At 33.7% G+C, this 22,429-nt stretch overlaps 1 protein-coding gene across 2 annotated transcripts in view; it reads left to right on the forward strand.

The window, feature by feature from the left end:
* Positions 1-11,202: 11,202 nt before the first annotated feature.
* The window catches only part of LOC140636895 (cysteine-rich secretory protein 2-like), a 67,178-nt gene continuing 55,951 nt past the window's right edge, over positions 11,203-22,429 (forward strand). Inside the window, exon 1 of one of the 2 annotated variants that reach the window (XM_072832699.1) lies at positions 11,203-11,232. In XM_072832699.1, coding sequence (XP_072688800.1) covers positions 11,221-11,232 — 12 coding nt within the window. In that variant the 5' untranslated portion in view covers positions 11,203-11,220. The other variant, XM_072832700.1, reaches the window with a different exon arrangement.

Raw genomic sequence — 22,429 nt, forward strand, 5'->3', positions numbered from 1 at the left:
TTGGTTTACATATTCCTAAGAATGGGATGCAATGGAGCAGAAACCATTTTTTGCCTTATTTTTTAAAATTCAAATTCAATTAATTAACATTTAATGTATTATTGGTTCCAGAGGTAGAAGTCAGTGATTCATCAGTCTTATATAACATCCAATGCTCATTATATCAGGTGTCCTCCTAAATGCCCATCACTCAGTTACCCCATTCCCCCACACCCCTCCCCTCCAGTGACCCTCAGTTTGCTTCCAATGATTAAGAGTCTCTTAGGTTTGTCTCTTTCTCTGATTTTGTCTTGTCTTATTCTTTCCCCTCTTTTCATATGAACCTCTGTTTTATACAAACAATTTAAAATCTAATACGTGGATATGTAGATATAGTCATTTTAGTGCATGTGAAATAACATTTATGAAAACAACATTCCTACTTATAAAAATTGTGGAAATTATGTAACTTAAAAGTAAACAATAAAAGAAAGAGATAAATTAAAACACTATAGAAAGTAAAGAAAATATATTATTTATAAAGAAAAAAATACCTGTTTGACATCAGATTTCTCCAGGATACTGCATAGTAGAAAATATAGGAAGAACGATGGATAACTGACTTAAAAAAAAATGTGATGTCTGTATGTGCCTGTCCTTGGGAAAGAGCCAAGATAGGAAAAATACTGCAATGTTAAAGACATATCCACAGTATATTAATAGTGCCAGACAAACATAAATTACTTTGGAGAGTCAGGAAGCCACAAGTTAGAATGAGAAGGATTTTGCCAAATAAACAGAATTGCAAATGGTATGATTATTTGAGGACAATAGAACAGCACAAGACCAACCAACTTAAAATGCATGGAAGGCTTAGGGGTATTGAGAGTACTGATGTGGGGAAAGTGAATGCTAGAAATATTTGCTCAAATTTTAACATTTTGAGATGAATCAATACTCCAGTTCTACTAATTTTTTTTAAATTTCTTTACTCATTTTAATTCAATATTTGGATAAAAGAAGATTATGTGCATCACAAAAGTAAGACACACTTCTCTCCATTCTGTGTCATACATACAATACAGTCCATGGATAGACTATCCATTGGTTGTATTGGATCTATCTGTGGACTGTATTGGTTTATCCATTATTGGTCTATCCACGGATTGTACTGATCTTTTGAGTAATGTCAAGAGAGAGTCATCAGGAAAACTCAACTCATTTATGTAACTACAGGAGCTGTGATTGCTTTTAGCTAACAATGTTAGCATTTGGTTATGGAAAGTTACAGCCCAGTCATACTGCATAAAAATTGCAGGTGTTGTAAAAGAAAAGTCCCACAGAATGTGATCATTTGCAAATCAAGTCTTCTCCCCTTTCCAATTGCTTTCAGAAAATTCTGAAACACTGAAGTTGCATATCAACTTTAATGATGGTACTAGTAGTATAAATACAGACATAGTATATTGGAAAAGATAATCTCAAAAGTGAAAGGATGCCACAAACACACACACACACACACACACACAGACACACACGTCTTCCTTACAATCAAAACCAAGGCAATATTTTTAGCAAACAATATCTATATCTGTTTTACATGCAGGTATTAATATGACCACATGTGAATAATCTTGATTTTTTTAAAAGATTTTATTAACTTATTTGAGAGAGAGAGAGATAGCAAGAGAGAGCAAGACTGGGGGGAGGCAGAAGGAAAAGGAGAAGCAGGCTCCCCGCTGAGCAGGGGACGTGACATGGGGCTCAATTCCAGGATCCAGGAATCATGACCAGAGCCAAAGGGAGACACACCCAAATAGCTGAGCTACCTAGGTGACCCAAATAATCTTGGCATTTAAAAAAAAAAAAAACATTTTAAACTATGGATATATATTAACCACTTGCTAATTATTAATTGTATAATAATGTTAGTCTTTCAGGTTTCATCCTCTAACTAGGTGTCATCTATTTGTGGGAAATAACCTTTCCTACATAAAATACTTTATAGGACTGATAGAGAAGCTCCTGCATCTCCAGTCTCATTTTGTACTGAATTCTTTCTTACAAAAAATATTTTCTATAATAAAAACCTTTTCAAAAATACATTAAACAAAGTAGGATCTATTTTTCCACTTAGAGTAAGCCAGGTTTTCAAAATCATGTTCTATATTAACTGCTTTCTTTTACCATTAATTTTGATCCAAATTCTGTTATAATCCAAATGTCTAAATATACAATGTTTGTATTTGGATTTTCTCTTCTGCCTCCCTGGTCTATTTAAATCACCCTGTGACTTTTTCTCAATTATGACTTAATATTTATTTTAATATCTGATAGAGTAAGTAGTCCTTATTTTATCTTCTTATTTAAAAATTAATGAACTGTTTCATTTTAAAATGATAGTTTGACTTAAGTTTATCCTCCAATTTAAAAATGTCCTACTAGTTTATGATTGCCACTGCATTAATTTACATGTAGTTTGAGGAATATTTGTTTCTTTCATTACCATTTTACCCATGAACGTAATATATTATTTTTCCAGATTCCTTTTTAAGTTCTTTGATAGAGTTTTAAATTGTTCTTTAAAATTGCCAATGATGCGGCACCTGGGTGGCTCAGTCATTAAGCATCTGCTTTTGGCACAGGTCATGATCTCAGGGTGCTGGAATTGAGCCCCACATAAGGCTCCCTGTTCAGTGGGAAGCCTGCTTCTCTCTCTCCTCCCCACCTGTGCTCTCTCACTATCTTTGCTGCTCTCTGTGTCTCTTCTCTCCAATAAATAAGTAAAATCTTTTAAAAAAATAAAATGAAATTGCCAATGAGTTTCACTTTGACTAAATTTTCTTTATTTCATTTATTAAAGTGGAAGGGCAGTTATTAAAGCTCATAAGATCTGACAAAGTGATAAAAATATAAAAAATGGCACTATATATAAAATATATAAACAGTATATAAATATACATACAAACATACATTCTCCTACTGCAAATGTTCAGCAAAAATTATTCGTATGTCTTTCAAGTGAATTTTATATTTAAATTTATTAGTAGTTCATCAAGGAAACCATATAAAAATTTAGATGATCAAAAAAATGGTTTTGGCTATGGCTCTAATGTTGGTTTCCCAAAAATATTCTATTTTGACATCTTAATGACCCACGCAATGGTATTTGGAGGCTGGATTTGGAGAGGTGATTATGTTATGAGAGCAGAATGTTCAAGAAATGGAATTAATGCTCTGATAGAAAGTTACCTTGCACCTGCAATCATGTGGGGACGTAGCAAGAAGTCAGCAGTCTGTGAACTAGATGTCCTTTCACCAGGACCCAATAAAGCACACTGTAATCTTGGACTTTCATCAAGAACTATGAGAAATAGTTTTCCGTTATTTAAAAGCCATCACTCTAGGGTATTTTGTTATAGCAATCCTAACAAACCAGGGCAGTATTCCAATAAATAGACAAAAGCTACAAGGAAATGTTTTTTAAATTTAGTCATATATTATTTACTACAGAAAACTCTAAAAATTGTGATTGTTACTTAGGCTGTGATCTTTCTAACATTTTGTGTCCTTATTTCATATGGCTCATTGATTTGTTCTGAAAGTATAATTTTTTTTCCTGGTGAAAGAATCTATCCAGAGCTTGTTTGTTTTGTTTTGTTTTGTTGTGTCTTTTTCTGTTTGTTTGTTTTCTAAAACAGCCTCAAAAGAAACAAATATTTTAACTTTTTCATTACTTAAAGTATCTTTATTTTATCTTATTTAAAATGCAAATACAAGACTTAAAGTTTTTGTTTAAAATGTTCTTTTCCAAGGAGCACCTGGGTGGCTAGTCAGTTAAGTGTCAGACTCTTGGTTTTGGTTCAGGTCATAATCTCAGGGTCATGATCTCAGGGTCATGACATCTAGCCCCGTTGTGGGGCTCCACACTCGGTGCTCAGTGCAGAGTCGCTTGAGATCCCTGTTTCCCTCTTCCTCTGTTCCTCTTCCCATTCACACTCATTCTAAATAAATAAATACATGAAATATTTTTTTAAAACCTTCAAAATAAAATGTACATTTCCTTAAAAAATTAAAAGGTATCTCCTCATTTTCCTATTTTTACTTTGAAAAGTTAGATGTTGATTTCAATCTATCCTATCATGGAGTTTATCTTTCCTTTACGGAAATTTTAAATATTTTCTTCCTGGATTTGATTTTGTTTAAATTTACTGTGCTAAATATGTTTGTTTTAAAACATAGTTATTTCACATAGTATATTATAACCTCTTTTAATTTGAGATCATGTGTCATTATTTTATTGTATATTATTTTCTCCAATATTTTATATTTATTTATAATTTCTCTATTTCTATGACCTTCTAAATGAATATTAAAGTTTTCTTTAGTTTCATATATCTTAAGTTTATTCTCATCTCTCTGACATTTGGTCCCTTTCATTCTGGGTTTCTGCACACTAATATTTATCTGCTCACTAATTCATTCTTGACTGATTTTTATGTCTCATGTATTATATAATCTGCTTCTTTCGAGTTTCTCATTTCAACTGGTGTTTTTTATTCCCAATACCAGCTAGTTATGTTTTATAATCACTTGATTGTCATTCAGGTTTGCATTATACTTATTTCCCTTAAAGATTTTTGTTGAGTTCATTTTAAATTTGTATTGGCTTTTTATTTTTATTTATTTTTTTATAAATTTATTATTGGTGTTCAATTTGCCAACATACAAAATAACACCCATTGCTCATCCCATCAAGTACCCACCTCAGTGCCCATCACCCAGTCCCCCCCCCCACCTCCTTCCACCACCCCTAGTTTGTTTCCCAGAGTTAGGAGTCTTTCATGTTCTGTCTCCCTTTCTGATACTTCCCACTCATTTTTTCTCCTTTCCCTTTTATATTGACTTTTTAATACTTAGGTTTCTTTTGGAATATTTTGTCTATTTGTTGTCTTTCTCTCATAATCCTGGGGATATTCAGATATATTGAATTTTTCCCTAGGCATATTATTGTTAGTTTAGTTACTTATATCTCCAGGAATCAGAAGGATTTCATGTTGACTTTATGTTTTGTGGTTTGCTTGGTGGAGTTGGAAAAGGACATTCGTTCTGAAAGGTTTTATGTTACAGTTGATAGTCATCTGCTCCCTACCGTCTGTCCCCACAAATGGAAATTTCTTGTCCTCAAGATTACATTTCTGAATCTCTGTCTCAACTTCTCTTCCTGGCTGGCCGCATGTCTTTTAATTGCCAAGGCTAGAGGCTGCTAGAACTAAGTATATTTGTTGTTCTGGGTTCTTGGCTCCTCACTCTATCTGCCTCCAGCATCATCTCAACATTACTCATAACTGGCAAAGGAAGAGCAACACATATTTAGACTCTATCTCTAGGACACCACTGTTCTTAGGATTAGGGTACAAGTTTATTCTTTCTCCTTTAAGTTTTTAAAGGAGAAAGCTTTCATTTTAAATGAAAATTTCTTTTCATTTGATGTCTTACTTTGATGACTGCTTTGACCTAAATTCCAAACCTAATCAGCATGAATTTCATGAAACTTCACATCTCTTCCAACTGTTACCCCAGTTAAGCCCATCTTTTCTCAGTCACTGGCTTGACCTCCATGGGGCATGAGGGAGAGAGAAACCATGTAACAACAATCCTATACAACAGCTCATCTCCTCTCCTTGGACTTTCAAAATCTCCTGCTGAGGCCATGTTTTTGTAACCCCCACCCCGCCCCTCTGCAAAAAAAGTGATCCCACCATCTTAGGATCCATCTACATTACATCTGTTTTACAACTAAAAAAGAGGCTCTCTTAAAATTCCTGTCTCATTTCTGTCATCTCCAGAGTTAGATGAAGAACAGAGAGTAAGCATCTGTTGCTTGTGTCTCCACCTTATAGGAATTTGATATTGTCTGACTGTGTTTTGGAGTATATATATTCTTAAAGGATATTCCTGTTAAGGCTGTCAGGATTAATTATTCTTGTCTCCTTCATGGTCTAGGGAACAATTTTCTTCAGTTCCTCTACTTAATGCTGGAAACACAGACCAGCATTCTCATTCCTTCTTTCGATTAGCTAAATGTTACATTTTGCAGACCTCTAGAGGATATAACATCACTGTGTTGAAGGATGAAAAGGTTTGTTTTATGAGATGTCAGTGGCTAATTGCTATAGGCACAGTCTTCTATTTCCTATAGGAAGTTGTAAATTCTGCAGTTAATAAAATTAAGGTAAGAAAATGAGATCCCTGAGTGTGTATATTAGAAGACAATTGTGCAGGCATTTAGAAGGTGTTTTCAAGTTTTAGATAACCAATATATTACTTTATCTTATGACAAAAACAATTTTAAAGCTAAATTTTAAAAAATCTTAATAATTGAAGTATCATGAGAAAAGTAACTATTAGTATGAATCTGAACTCTAGTTTCTAATTATTTTTTAAAGATTTTAATTGAAAGAATCACTTTGAAACACAAATCAAAAGTTTTAGATTACAATTTTCTCTATTTCTGGGGACAAAACTACATGTTGAACTCTTATGTGAATATGAAACTCAACCTAATCTCAGCAATACACCAATCCTTTCTTAAGGATTAATTTAAGTTGGAAATGATTTGCTTTATTTATTTTTAAATGATTCTAGTTTACATCAATTTAATAAAATTAAAATTCCATCTTAGTCCTCATATCATGAGTTTGTCCCATTCCAAGCTTACCTGAGTTAGTAAGTAGTAACAGAGTTCAGTAAGAATTTAGTGTGCAGAGATCCTATAAAATATATATATTTGTGATCTGGGTGATTCAGTCATTTCATTCTGTCCCTATATTTATCTGAGGCCCTTTGCATTCATTAAGAAAACAAAGACAGCTCAGGTACCAAATTTCAAACCTGAAAATAATAGAAATCATCAGTGCAATGCCACAAATCATGTTTGACCTATTCCTGGTCTCCTCTTTGCTTTTGGGAGGTCATGATCAATTCATCTCTCATAGCTCAAATTCCAATCTTACCACTTCTAACACATGCCCTTGAGAAAATTGCTTATCCTCTGTAAATCTCAGCTCTTTCATCTGTAAAAGGGAACAGTGGACAGATTGCAGCAGTTTCAAAGAGGATTAAATGAGATCTCACATGTCAAGCTGCTGTCATGGTGCCTAGAATATCAAAAATGCTCAATAAATTATGGTAGTTGGCATAAGCATTATTTAAAAAAAGAAAATAGTCTCTATTTGACAAACAAAACTTAAACAATACTAAATTGCCTTAATATTTAATAATTTGTCCTAATATTTATGCAATAGTAGTATGTTAGCGAGAAGCATAAATAGATAAATCAATAAAATATTAGGCAGATAAAACAAATACTTCAAAATATTTGCGTTGTTCATCTATCCACAGTATTACTGTATGATTCTTTCAATTTGTTAATACTAATTCTGTTTGATTAATCAGGAAAGAGGATTACACCACTACTTTTTTACCTTTAATAATAATGATAAGAGCTCATAGAAATTTTTTTCCAATGCAAGTTAGTAGCTCGTGGCTAGTTTCCTAATAGAGATTACTGCTTCATAAAAGGAAATGTTAATATTTAATAATAAATTTATTCTTTTTTTCATAAAACAAATTATTAAATTTCCCTATATGCATACAGATTATTGGTCATCATTATTGCCCAGACCCTGTACAAAGCATAGTGGAATGCACATTCCATATAAATTTTTAACAGAAATGTGAATTGAAGTTAAATTACACTAAATTTTCAGCTACTTACTATTAGGACAGATAATAGATTATTTCCATTTCTTATGTCATATTTTAAAGTAGATTTTTATGCTATTTTTTAAAAATTCACCCTCTCTATAAAAATACATGCTATTTTTCAGTACACACAGATATTTATTAAGATAGAATATATTCTGGTCCTTATAATATATCTCAATGTTTTAAAATTTATTCACAGCTCATATGATCTCTGACTATAGTGAAAATAAATTAGAAATCAATTGTAGAAACATATCTGGAACAGTCTTTTTTTAAATTTATTTATTTACTTACAAGAGACACACAGAGAGAGGCAGAGATATAGGCAGAGGGAGAAGCAGGCCCCCTACAGAGTCTGATGCGGATTCAATCCCAGGACCCTAGGATCACTCCCGGAGCCGAAGACAGATCTCACTGAGCCACCCAGACATCCCTATCTGGAACATTCTTCATAAGTTTTGGAAACTAAATAACTCACAACTAAATAACTCATGAAGCCCGAGACAACAATGGAAAATTGAGAAACTACTTGAACTAAAGGAAAATAAAAACAAGTATTCAATAATTTTGGATAAAATTAAAGCAGTGCTTACTGGAAAATTTATGTTACTAAATGCCTATGTTAGAAAGAAGGATTATTTTATAATTCTAGGTTATGAAGATAATATACTATTTTCATCTAGACCTAAGTGATCAATTTATTTTCAACAAAATTGCAAAACATACCATTGAAAAAGGATGCATAAAAACTGAACTTTAATTCATACACTGAAACTTAAAAGTTAACTCAAAATGGATCCTTGACATGAATGTAGGCTTTCTTTCTTTTTAAGATTTTATTTATTTATTCATGAAAGACACAGAGAGAGAGGCAGAGACATAGGCAGAGGGAGAAGCAGGCTCAGGAGCCCGATGTGGGACTCCATCCGGGGACCCCAGGATCAAGACCTGAGCCAAAGACAAATGCTCAACCGCTGAGCCACCCAGGTGCCCCTTCCTTAACATAAATGTAACATCTACAACATCTGGAAGAAACAAGAAAAAGTATTTGTGACAGATGGTAGGCAAAATTTTCTTAGAATCAATGAAAAATAAAGTTCATAATGAAAAAATTGATAATTTGGATTTTTTTTCAAAACTAGGACTATGTAATTGATATTGAAAGGATACTTTTGAGCAACAAAAACACAACTGCAAAACTTGTAGAAATTACTTCAATATTGCATACATGATACTGGAGTTGTATTCAGATTTACATAAAAAGTCTAACAGGGATCCCTGGGTGGCGCAGCGGTTTGGCGCCTGCCTTTGGCCCAGGGCGCGATCCTGGAGACCCGGGATCGAATCCCACATCGGGCTCCCGGTGCATGGAGCCTGCTTCTCCCTCGGCCTGTGTCTCTGCCTCTCTCTCTCTCTCTCTCTCTCTGTGACTATCATAAATAAATAAAAATTGAAAAAAAAATATTAAAAAAAAAAAAGTCTAACAACAAAAAGACCAAAAAATATATATAAATTGCAAAGTTTTGAACAAATGCTTCACCACAGAAGACACAGACAGGAAATAAACACATGAAAAGATATTCAGCATCATTTATTATTCAAGAATTCCAAATTAAATGATGAGATAGAACTATAACCCATTGAAACAAAAATTAAGAAGACTAAGTGTCCACAAGAAAGAATAGAAATTGGAACTCAAATGTCCTGCTGGTGGAAATGTTAAATGCTGCAACCATATTTGAAAATGGTAGGTTCGGGGATCCCTGGGTGGCTCGGGGGTTTAGCGCCTGCCTTTGGCCCTAGGGCGCGATCCTGGAGTCCAGGGATCGAGTCCCACGTCGGGCTCTCGGCATGGAGCCTGCTTCTCCCTCTGCCTCTCTCTCTCTCTCTCTCTCTCTCTCATGAATAAATAAATAAATCTTAAAAAAAAAAAGAAAGAAAGAAAGAAAACGGTAGGTTCTTAGAAGTAAAAAAGTAACCATCAGACTTTTCCATTCCACTCCTAACGAATTAACCAAGAAAAATGAGATCATATATCCTTACAAACATTTGCACATGAACGTTCATTACAACTTTTTCTTTGATTATAAAAAGCCAGAAACTAAATACAAGAACCAGTGAATAAGAGCCATCTGATTTTCTAGGTACTATAAATAATTAGAAATAAGTTTCCCCTTTGTTCAGTTGAACAAGGATTTGAAAAACTACTAGGTACACATGGGCATGAATACATCAGCCTGTCAAAACAGCCTGGAGCCCCTTTTTGTGATTATAATTAGAGATATACAATAGAAGTGTTGCCAAAGCCAGGAAATCTTTGTCTCCTAGTTGAAGATGTAGAAAGTGAGTAACAGAAAAGTAAGTGTGACAGTCTATATTCAGAAAAATGATTAGAATAAAAATTAAGTTACCCACTGCTGCAAAGTTGTAACACACCCCACCAAAGTAGAGTGACTTAAATAAATTGTTATAATTGTTATTAGAATGTTAGCAGAAGCTGGAGTTGAACCTGCACAGCAATGTGTAGTAATATTATCTAATTCCCTATGCACACTCTTATCTTAAAACAATAGTTTTTCAAACAACTGCAAAAAAATTATATGTATATGTAAACATGCAGATCTCTAGATTCTTCCCAATAATAGAGAAAATACTATTATGTTCTCAAAGGAATTCCTTTTGAAATAATTAGAGCTCATTTATAAGATATACTTTAAATTACCTGTGGATTCTTAAATTTATTAAGCAGATCAAACTTTCTAAAAAATAATGCCAATAGTTAATGGCTTTCCTAGTCCTTGGACATTGAATCCATCTATATTCCATAAAATTCCATATTAACTTGTCTGCAGATTTCCAATTTGGGAATGTGTTTCCAGATTGATATCCTATACAGAATTTGAAAGGAGACACACACAAAAATTTATGATCATCTCTATAAAATAATTCTTCCTTTCCCTATATACTCAAAGAAATTAAATTTGAGAATAATTTCTGTTTAAAGCAACATTGTTTTCCTTTGGACCTACTCCTTGAAGTTTTAGCTCTAGCAAAATCTTTATTTGTAATTAATGAGATCAATATTTAAAAATAGCAAAATTAAAAGTTGTCAGGAAATGTAACTGCAGATATTCCCATACATTACATAGTCACAAAATGAACTGATAGAACTCTGAGTATCAACTTATTTATTGTAAAATCTCTACAAATCTATGAAAAGTCCTGCATGAATTAATGGAATGTGTTTTCCTTCTTTGTCAATCTCTTTGTACTCATTTCTTGCTTAACTTCTGTGCTCTGTCTTATCTTTTCTCTATAATCCCTCTGAACAGAATGTGCTCATCTCATGCTTTTCAGTTATTCAAATTCATATTTCCTGACCTGAGGCAGAAATTCAGGTGGCATAAATTGCTCAAGAATTGTATTGCCTGCCCTACAGAAGCAGTTCAATACCTGAGCCAACCACTACTGATGTTTAATGTGGTAAGAACAAGAGATAAATATACTTTCCCAGATTTTTAAGCTGCTTTGGTTTCCTTGGTGTGGAAAGTTCAGATAAAAGTTGAGGTATTTTTGAGGAGAGAGACACAAAACACAATGCAGAGGAAGGCAGGCATGACTGTCAGGTGGACCCCCTGGATTTGATTTCCACATATTTTGGGCCTTCTGAACTGGAACTTGTGGCCACTCTGCTGGAAGGATCTGCAGTGCTGGAGGACGCTGGGTTTGGAGTAGAAGGGTGAGTAAGGGGCTACAACACTCTAAACGTGATAGACAATGTGGAGACTTGGAGCAGTGCATTAGCAATGTGGTCTTTGTCCGAGGTGAAGGCAGATCCCTCCTGAATATCATGCTTTACCAGGAACCCACACCATGAATGAATGGCTAAATGAACAAATGTTTACCTCAAGGTCCTTGCATGATGAACACCTTTGTGTGGTTGCTTTCAAGTCATGGGTCCTGTTACAACCCAAAGACTTCTCTCATTTGCTTTTACCTTTCTCCATCAGCTTGCAGCGACAGAGACTAAAACTTAGTTCATTTGATTTCAGACTTTGCACATCATCTCCTACTCAATTTCTCACCAAATCTGAGCACCACAAATTCACTTACCTGTAAGAGAGGGCATTGCCAGCAGAGATGCTACTGAATTTGCCTCCTTTTATATAGGATGTTGCATATATGATCAGTGATGGACTTCAAAAACTAAAAATAAGAAAACATCCTGGAACAATATTTACCAGTCTGGAGAGCACAATCAGTCTGGAGATTACTTGTGGAAGAAATATGAATTTGGCATATTATCCAGTTTCATGGTCAGATATAATTGAAGGCAGGTATTATTATGAGTCTAAATATTTCCAGAAAGAGAAATAGACATCATTAGATCAGAACACAGCAACTAACTATTCTATACAGGCAACCTGTATGTTGGAAAATACACACATTGTTTAAGTGATATAAGCATGTATGACAAAAAGGTGGGAACAACTAAAAGTCATTCTACCAACTCATTGCATATGTCCACCTGGCCCACTGCGTTTCTCTCCTTACACATTTGATTTTATAGGAATTCACAAAATTGTAAAATGTCAGTCTCATTTGTAAATTACATTTGTCATATTTATAAATAATAAAAATAATAGCCTTTACTTTTTTATAGTACAGAGATTCCCATAAAGTACATCATATTTACCACTTTAAAATTATGTGGCATTTATGCTCAGTGGCATAACATATGTTCACATCATAATGCACTCATCACCACCATTCACCTGCAGAAATGTTTAGCCTTCCAAACTCAAACTGTACTCATGAAACTGTAACTCTTTATTTCCCTGGGTCCTCAGCTCCTAGGAACCACATTCTGTTTTCTCTATTTATCAGTTTGACTGTGCTAGGTACCTCATAAATGGAAACACACAGTATTTGCCCGTTTGTGATTGGCTTATTTCACAGAGTAAATATCCTGAAATCTGTGTTCATGCGTGTTGTATTATGTGTCAAAATATCATTCTTTTTTAAAGCAGAATTATATTCCATTGTGTATAGACCACATTTTGTTGATCCACTATTCTGTGAATAGCCATTTGGCTTATTTTCCCCTTTCAGCTATTCCAAATTATGTTACTCTAAACATGTGAGCAAATATCTCTGCGTTTCTGCTTCCAATACTTTTATACACAAAAATAAAAGTGCTGTATTATGGGTAGTTCTATTTTTAATTTTTGGAGAAACCACCATACTGTTTTTCATAGCAATTATACATTTTTATATTCCTACCAAAAGTTTTCAAGAGTTCCAATTTCAACACATCCTCACCAAGACCTGGTATATTTTGGGCTTTTTGTTAGTAACAATTTAATGGGTATAAGCTGGCACCATATTGGGGTTTTGATTTGCATTTCCCTAATGATTTGTGATATTGCACATCTTTCATGGGCTTATCAGCCATTTTGTATGTATTCCCTGGATAATGTTTATTCAAGTCATTGGCCCATTTTTTAAAATTTATTTTTAATTCTAGTATAATTAATGTACAGTGTTCTATTAGTTTCATGTGTATAATACTGATTCAACAATTCTACATGTTACTCAGATTTTAAAAGATTTTATTTATTTGAGAGACAGAGAGCACGAGCATGTGTGTGTATGCATAAGCAGAGGAAGGGGTGGAGGGAGAGGATGAAGCAGACTCCCTGCTAAGCAGGGTAGCCTGACCCAGGGCTTGATTTCAGGACTCTGAGGTCATGACTTGAGCAGAAGTTTGATGCTTAATTGCCTGAGTCACCCAGGTGCCCCAAGATTTTTAAAAAATTTTAATTGTAGTTGTGTTGCAGGAGTTCTCTATATGTTCTGGATACTAACTCCTTCTCAGATCTATTTTTTTTTTTGTGCATATAATTTTTCCCATTCCATCGGTAGCATTTTCACTCTGTTTATTGTGTCCTTTACTACACAGAAATTTGTAATTTGATATCATCCAATTTATCTATTTTTATTTTGTTGCCTGTGCTTTCAGCCTCATATCTGATAAATCATTACCAAGTCAATGCCATAAATTTTCTCCCCCATTTTCTTCTAAAGTTTTACAGTTTTGAAGCAAGAAAGCTAGGTTCCTGTCTCACAGAGTCAAAGAATGAATCTTGTGAAAGAAGAAGAGAATACAACAATAGAGTTTTTACTAAGCAAGAATACAGAAAAACCTCTCAGAAGTGAGAGGAGTCCTGGCAGGGTTGCCACTGAAGGTTTTTAGGCTGATATTTTATTGAAAACTTGATCAGAGAGCTTGTGGTTTTGAGATTCTTTTGCTGTCTTTGTTTGAGCAAGGACAATTGATAACACCCTTCATGACTTACTTCTTTGAGGTTTGGTCATTTTCTGTGATCACACTGTACCTGCTAAAGGAAAATAATCCCTAACATCTGGGGCCATGTGGTAGGAAATAGATCTTATCTCTAGTTCACTCTTTTAGAGCCTAGTCAAGGGCCCCTTATCTCTCCCTGCCTATACCTTAACCCTTTTCTTATTCAGTTTTGCTCTTATATTTAGGTTGTTGATACATTTTGAGTTAATTTTTAAATGGTATAAGGTCAGGGAGGACTTCATTCTTTGGCATAGGGACATATAGTTTCCCCAATATTGTTTCTTGGAAACACTGTTTTTCCCCCATTAAAAGGCTTGGGACTCTTTTTGAATATCATTTGACAATATATATAACAGTTTATTTCTGGGTTTTCTATCCTTCCCAATAGTCTATATGTATGTCTTTATGCTAACACTACATGGTGTTTATTACCCTACATCCTTTGATATTTATATAAAATATAAATATAACCAAGCAAACATCATTATGTTATTGATTTTCCACTTGAGTTTGAAGGAAAAAGAGAATGAGTCGGGGTCAATGATAGCCATTTGTGGTTCTTAGGGAAAATTCATAACTAGGCTTTCTTGTTTCAGTAAGAATGAGTCAGGGAAAGTTAACACATGATTTTGATCATCCCTGGATATACTAGGTAACATGATCGAGAAATGAGTCTTATGCACAGCCCACAGCCTATGTACAGAATATCAATATTCAAGTTCCTTTTGAACATTGTCCTATTCATTACAAAGTAATCAATGCCTCTTCTTTTTTACCTATACTTTCCCTCTACTCATCACCTATATCCCATAAAAAATGAATGTTGGAATTTCTAAAATAGAAAGTAGATCTAAAATTCAACTATCTCCAAAGAAAAACAAACTAACAGTAAATAGGAAAAATGGCAATCATCAAGTCACCTTCCTCTGTCAATTTTATTTTCTCTGCCTGGTTTCCATCACTTCCAGATACGCATGTGCATATACAAATTTTATCAACAATTGTTGGCTAGGATTTGTTGAAGTTGGAACCATTGAGCCCTGCTGTTGGGAACGTAAAATTATATAATCACTGTGGTAGACAATATGCCAATTCCTCAAAAAATTAAGCATAAAATTACTGTATGATCCAACAATTCTACTGCCAGGTATTATATGCAAAAGAATTGAAAGCAAGGAGTAGACCAGATATTCTTACCATCAGGCTCATAGCAGCATTATTTATGATAGCAAAAAGGTGGAAGCAACCCAAGTGTCCTTCAATGGATGAATTTATCATTCACTATAATATTCTTGTACTACCCTAGGATATTATAACCCTCTTCTGACCTAAAACTGAAATCAATTCACATTTCCATCTTGTACAGAAATTACTGATGTCTGCTCACTTGAATGTACATATTCTTCAAAACTATTTCTTTTGAGCTTGGATCTTAAAACCAATTGTCCTTGTCTCCTGGAGTGATTTAATAACTCCCAATTTTCCTAGTTTATGCTGGAGATACAAAGATACATTCTTAAAAAAACACAAAAAGACGAACAAAAAAAAGATACATTCTTATTTGTCTTTCCTTCAGCTGGAGCTTATGCAAACTACAATAATCTCCTTCCTCACCTGTACCCCTTCTCTATGGCTAAATCTTCAGCATGTTTTTTATTTTATTTTTTTTTAATTTTTATTTATTTATGATAGAGAGAGAGAGAGAGAGAGAGGCAGAGACACAGGCAGAGGGAGAAGCAGGCTCCATGCACCGGGAGCCCGACGTGGGATTCGATCCCCGGTCTCCAGGATCGCGCCCTGGGCCAAAGGCAGGCGCCAAACCGCTGAGCCACCCAGGGATCCCAGATATAGTTTTTAAATTGTTAAATATGTTTGTATTATGCAACTCTATCAGATTCACCACAACTATGATAACGTAGTAGCCTTAAGAAACAGAAAGCTTTTGGGGCACCTGGGTGGCTCAACAGGTTAAGTGTTGGATACTTGGTTTTGGCTCAAGTCATGATCTTAGAGTGGTGGGATCCAGTCCCATGACAGCTTCCATGCTCAGTGTGGAGTCTGCTTGAGATTCTCTCTCTCCCGCTCCTTCTGCTCCACCCCCTGCTTGTGCATGCTTTGTTCTCTAAATAAATAAATACATATATAAAAATAAAAGGCTCAGAGATATCACATATTTTTGTTTTCTATTAAAATTTTTGAGCTATGCATTAGTACAAATTTATATAGTAAATTGAATCTCCTGAGTTTGTGTATTAGAAGACAAATAAGCAGCTACTTACAATTTTTTTGGTTTTGATGAAATAACTCTATTTTATTTTAGAATAACAAAATATGCTTAAAGGTAAATTTTTTAAAAAATTGAAATAGCTTTAGAAAACCACTCCAAAGTTACTAATAAGTTAAAAATAACATTATGATTTTAAACTCTCTGGCTTCTAATGTCTCTTAATAAAATTTCAATTGATGTATTCCTTTTGGAACATCTTTTAAAAATATAACTTTCAGAATACAATTTTCTTGTTACTCAGGATGACATATCTGTAATTTGGACTTTTCAGGGAAAATGAAACAAAACCTAATCTTAGAAACACATCAATCTTTTTTGGGGGGGGGGGGATTACTTTGAACTGGTGATGCTTTGTCTTATTTATTTAGTACTTATAATGTCTTTTTAATAATGTCTTATTAATCTCATTGTAATTGAAGTTCCTATAGCAGCCCTCTCATCAAGAGTTGTCTTATTAAGTGCTTTCCACAATTAATGATTAAAAACAGAGATGTGTAAGAATTCAGAATGTGAAAATTCTTTAAAAATTAACTATTTGGGGGATCCCTGGGTGGCGCAGCGGTTTGGCGCCTGCCTTTGGCCCAGGGCGCAATCCTGGAGACCTGGGATCGAATCCCACGTCGGGCTCCCGGTGCATGGAGCCTGCTTCTCCCTCTGCCTATGTCTCTGCCTCTCTCTCTGTGTGACTATCATAAATAAATAAATTTTTTTAAAAAAATTAACTATTTGTTATTTAGATAACTTAGCCATTTAATCTTGGCCATATTTGTGTGTCCTTTGCATGTTCTATAAAAAAAATCAGATTATAAAAACAAAATGTGAAATAGTAAGTTTTACATAACAGAATTATTTTAGAAGTAGAGATGACTAGATGGAGAGACAATAGAATGATATACAAAACAAAAGAATATACTTTAAAATGTATGCATTTCTAATCTGTGCATGATGTTACTGTGTGAATTATTTTTAAACTAATCCTGTACTCTGTAAAAAGTTACATTGCATTGCACTGCCCCTATTTAATCTTTTAGAATGATCCTAAGTGCTCTGGGACATTTTTTAGAATGCAAAAATAGTAGTTTGCTGCTAGTATCAAAAGGAAATTTACTACTTCATTTATTATTTAAAAACATTCTTTAAAAGGGAGATTGCTTTATTTTTAATTCATAACAATTAGTAACTAAAATGATTTGAATGACTGTAGGTTATTGGTCAGGTCAGCACCAAAAACTCTGTGTATAACATAATGGAATGTATATTGTAAAGTCGACAGGTGAAGTTAAGATAAACCGCTCCAAATTTTTCAAAGGCATCCTACTAGAAATATTAATGGATTCTACCCATAACATGTATCAATTTTCATAGGATTTTTAAAATATCTCCAACATTTAATAATCTGTAATGAAATCTTCACATGATAGAGTTCAGTCACCATTAAGGGCAAAAGCCCTCAGGCTAGTAGCCATTTAAGGACTTGCTAAAAAAATAGAGGATATTTTCATAAGCAAAACCAAGAAAACTTCCCCAAGAAAGGCAGAATGATGTAAAGGTTTGTAAAAATAGATGAAGACTAGATTTTAAGAAGACATTTCAAATTGACCTGTAAGTGGGGTCATGCCATCAGAATTTTTAATTTAGGGAGAAAATATCTTCAGTGTTTGATGTTGTTACATGACAGAAAAGGAAGCTCAGTGGAGGGCACACTGTGAATTGTCCTTATAAAAAGATGTCAACGCAGGGCAGCATGTTTCATGGTTTGGTCTTCAATACCTAAGAATTACAATTATTGTCTATTAATACTCGGAACAACCAGATCGTATTTATCACTATAATGACTGATTTATTGACCCATGCAGCTTTTTGTGGCAGAAATTATCTCTTTGACATGGATGACTCATGCAAGACTGGACATTTTCATGTAATTTTTTTAATTTAAATTCAACAAGCCAATGTATAGTACATACTTGGTTTCAGATGTAGTGTTCAATAACTTATCACTTGTGTATAACACCTCATGCTTATAACATCATGTGCCCTCTTTAATGCCCATCACCAGTACCCCATCCCCTCACAAATAAATGCAGACCAAAGAATTCAGGTTGCAAAAAAATTCCAAAAATAAATCCTGCACCAGTGAAGTAGTATTGACAGAAAAGATCATGTTTCATTGTGGAGGGAAGTTTAGAAAGTAAACGTGGGGTTGGGAGAAAAGAAGCAATGTGTGAGACAGAAGGAGTGAAAGTGGCAAGGAGGCCTCCCTTGAGGGTCTCCTACACACACTGGCTAGACTTTTCACTCCTACAAGCAACTATTAAACTTTTTTTCTAAAAATAGAAACTCCTTGCTATGCACTGTTAACATCTTCCACAAATAAAACATGGACACAATAAAACACAATTCAAGTGTTTCAAAGTATAAGCTAGTGAAGCATGGTAACCTTGGAATGGTATCAATGGTTCATTAATTTCATCTAAGGTATAATGTAAGTCACTATTAGTGACTTATAAACAAATCAATGAAATGCTATCAATGCCAGAACCATACATATTTAGAAGTTAAATGATGACAAAAATTAAATGTGTTTAAGTATTAAATGAACTCTGCACTTTCTGATTCAACATTTCTATTATTCATAGTAGCTCCTAATATTTAGCAAAAGTTGACTTTCCTTAAAAGCAAATCAGGCTGAGAAAATAATGATTCAGAGTACCTGCGTGGCTCAGTTGATTAAGCATCTGCCTTCGGCTCAGATCGTGATCTCAGGGTGCTGGGATCAAGTTCCACATCGAACTCCCTGCTCTGTGGGGAGCCTGCTTCTCCCTCCTTCTCTGCCTCCCTCTTTCTCTCTGTCTTTCATGAACAAATAAATAAAATATTAAAAAAAAAAAAAAGAAAATGGTAGTTCAGGCTTCATTCTGCACTGCTACCTTCTTTGAATCACTCCAGAAATAGGACTCAAGCCTTCTGTTCCATACATTTCCAGGGCAATTTTTTTTTTTAGTTCTAGCTGAAAATGTATAAGGCCTTAGTAAACATACTGAATCTACCTCTAGCTTCTGAAACTTATTTTTAAAGAACACCAACTGTGTATCTTTCTCATGAAACTACAAACACAATATATTCAACTGTGCAAATCTTCCATGTTTGCACTTGGGATTTAAGTGTAACTCCAGAAAATTACATAACTGCACACACAAGTACTACTATAAATTCTAAAAATGTATTATAAGCAACCTCAACTTTAAAAAAAAAGTTGCTCTTTTTTGTAGTCCTGTTCTTCACCATGTAAGTAGAAATATTTAATGACTTCAGGAGAAGTTACTAATCAACAAAATAAACAACATCAAGAAGTTATTTTATTTTTCTAATCATGTAATTTTTCAAATAAACAATAAAATCAAAGAACTTCACAGAAAATACTCATATATGCAACACCCAGATTTTATCAGTAACATTTTGCCACATATGTTTTACCATGTATCCGTCCACATAGCTATCCTTCTATCCATGCATTATATTTGATGCATTTCAAAGTATTTTGCAGATTGTTGAGGATTTTTACAAACACGTAAGTGTAACACAAACTATTAACATTCAGAAATGTATCGTCATCCCAGAAGTTTCCCACATGTCCCCTCAAAGTTCCCGTACTTCTACTTCAGATGCATGCACTCTTATAATTTTTGTTCACTATAGATTAACTTGTTTGTGTTATTTCATATAGATAGAATCACGTTATGCACTCATTTATGAAAGAATTCTTTTAACACCATGATGCTTTTTGAGTTAATATTTACCATGATAATGTTATTGTATGTAAAAGAGTTTGTAAATTTCATTTCTAAGTAGGATTTCAATTTATGACTATTCCTGGAATATTTCAAAATTTTTGGCTACTATGAACATTCCTGTAAAAACTTTGTCATCATATATTTTCAACTATCTCAGATAGACATCTAAGATTAGAATTGATGGGTCACAGGATAGATGTAAGCTGTTGTTGGAGAACTACCTATATTTCCCTTTAATGCTGCCAGTTTTAGCTTCATATATTTTGATGGTCTAGTAGATGTGCAAATGTGTATAATTTTATATCCTCTTGCTATATTGTCTTTTATTAAAATATAAGATCTTTGTTTCTTATGATCCTTTTCCATTTAGAGTCAGTTGTCTAGTATTAGTATAGCTATTCTTGTTCTTTTTTGTCTGCAAACCTCTGTCTTTTAATTAAAGTTCAACCCATTTACATTTAAATTAAGTACTGATAAGGAGGGACTACTTCTGTCATTTGGCTATTTGTTTTTTATATGCCTTATATTTTGTTTGCCCTTTATTTCCTGCATTACTAGGATTTTTTGGTCCTTCTTTAATTTTTGTAGTGAAATTTGTTTTTCAGTTACTTTTATGTATATTCTGTAGCTATTTTTGTTGGTGATTATGAAGGGAAATACCCTTAATATCCTGAAGTTATAAAAGTCTAAGTTAAATTTATTCTAGCTTAACTTCAGTAACACAAAAACTCTGTCCTTTTATATCTGTCCCTACTACTTTCAGTTGTTTCACAAAATTACATCTAAATACATTTTATACTCCCTGACATAAACTATTAATTTTTTTAAATGCGCTAATATCCTAAATCATGTAGAAAACAAAGTGTAGAGTTAGTTATAAACCAAAGTTACAGTAATAGTAGCTATTAATTCAGTTATGGAATTTGAGATAGAGAATTTGTCTTGAAATATCCAGGTAGGTAGGTCCAACTTAATCCGTAACTTCTAAACCACTGAAAATTTTTTCTGGCTAAAAGTCGAAGAAACATGTGGCAGAAGTAAAAATCAGAGATTCCAAGAGTAAAAAAGATAAACAAATTTTTCAATAAGAAGATTACATTTGTGTATGGTTCTTTTTGTCTTCAACTTTATCATTTAGAAACCTTTTTTCTAAAGTTACTTGTGATCTTTTTAATCCCAACACCTTTAGTGGTATTTGCCATATTTTGAAATACAATTTGTCTTGTTTGTCAGAGTCTGCATTCCACTCTGAGAATTCTGAACATCCTGGTCCATTTTATATTACTTGCATTCATTAAAGTTCAGTCTCTATAATGTATAATTTTATGGATTTAGACTTGTACTCAATACTATATTACTGTATAGAAAAGTTTTATCATACTAAAAACCTCCCCTTACATCCCCATAATAGTTGGCCACCTCCATCTTCCTCTAATGCTTGACAAACACTGATATGCTTTCTATCCCTTTGTTTCATCTTTTCTCAAACGTCATGTGAATGGAATTATACAAGGTCTACATACTTTCATGTCCGACTTATTTAGTCAGTAAAATGCATGTAAGTTGTACTCATGATTTTGTGTCATCTATGCAGGAAAATAGCATTTTCCTTTTATTTTAGGAATATTCTAAAATATGTATATTCTGTACCTATTTTTGTTGGTGATTATGAAGGGAAATACCCTTAATATCCTGAACTTATAACTGTCAAAGTTAAACTTATTCCAGCTTAACTTCAGTAACACAAAAAAACTGTAGGTATGGATATAACTACAGCTGTATAGATGTCATCAGTTGAAAAGCATTCTTTTTTAGCAATTGTGAATAAAACTGATCTAAGCATTCATACATAGAAGTTTGAGAGAATATAAGTTTTCTGTGTACTTGAACAAATACCTAGGAGTAGAATCGATGGATTATATTATAAGTCTATGCTTATATTTACAAGAAATTCCCAAACTGTTTTCCAAGTGGCTGTGGCATACCTCATTCTTATCGGCAATAAATGAGTTTCTATTACTATATATCTCTGACAGCACTTATTATTGTCAGAGTTTGGGACTTTAGTTATTACAAGAGTATAGAGTATAATTTTACCATTGTAGTACATATCTAAGAGTGGAATTGCTGAGTCCTATGATAACTCCATGTTTAATATTTTAAGGAAGTATCAAACTGTTTCCCAAAGTGCCTGCACCATCTTGCATTTCTACCACCAATATGTGAGGATTCCAG

The sequence above is a fragment of the Canis lupus genome, chromosome 7, assembly GCF_048164855.1.
Source record: "Canis lupus baileyi chromosome 7, mCanLup2.hap1, whole genome shotgun sequence".
Classification (NCBI taxonomy): Eukaryota; Metazoa; Chordata; class Mammalia; order Carnivora; family Canidae; genus Canis; species Canis lupus.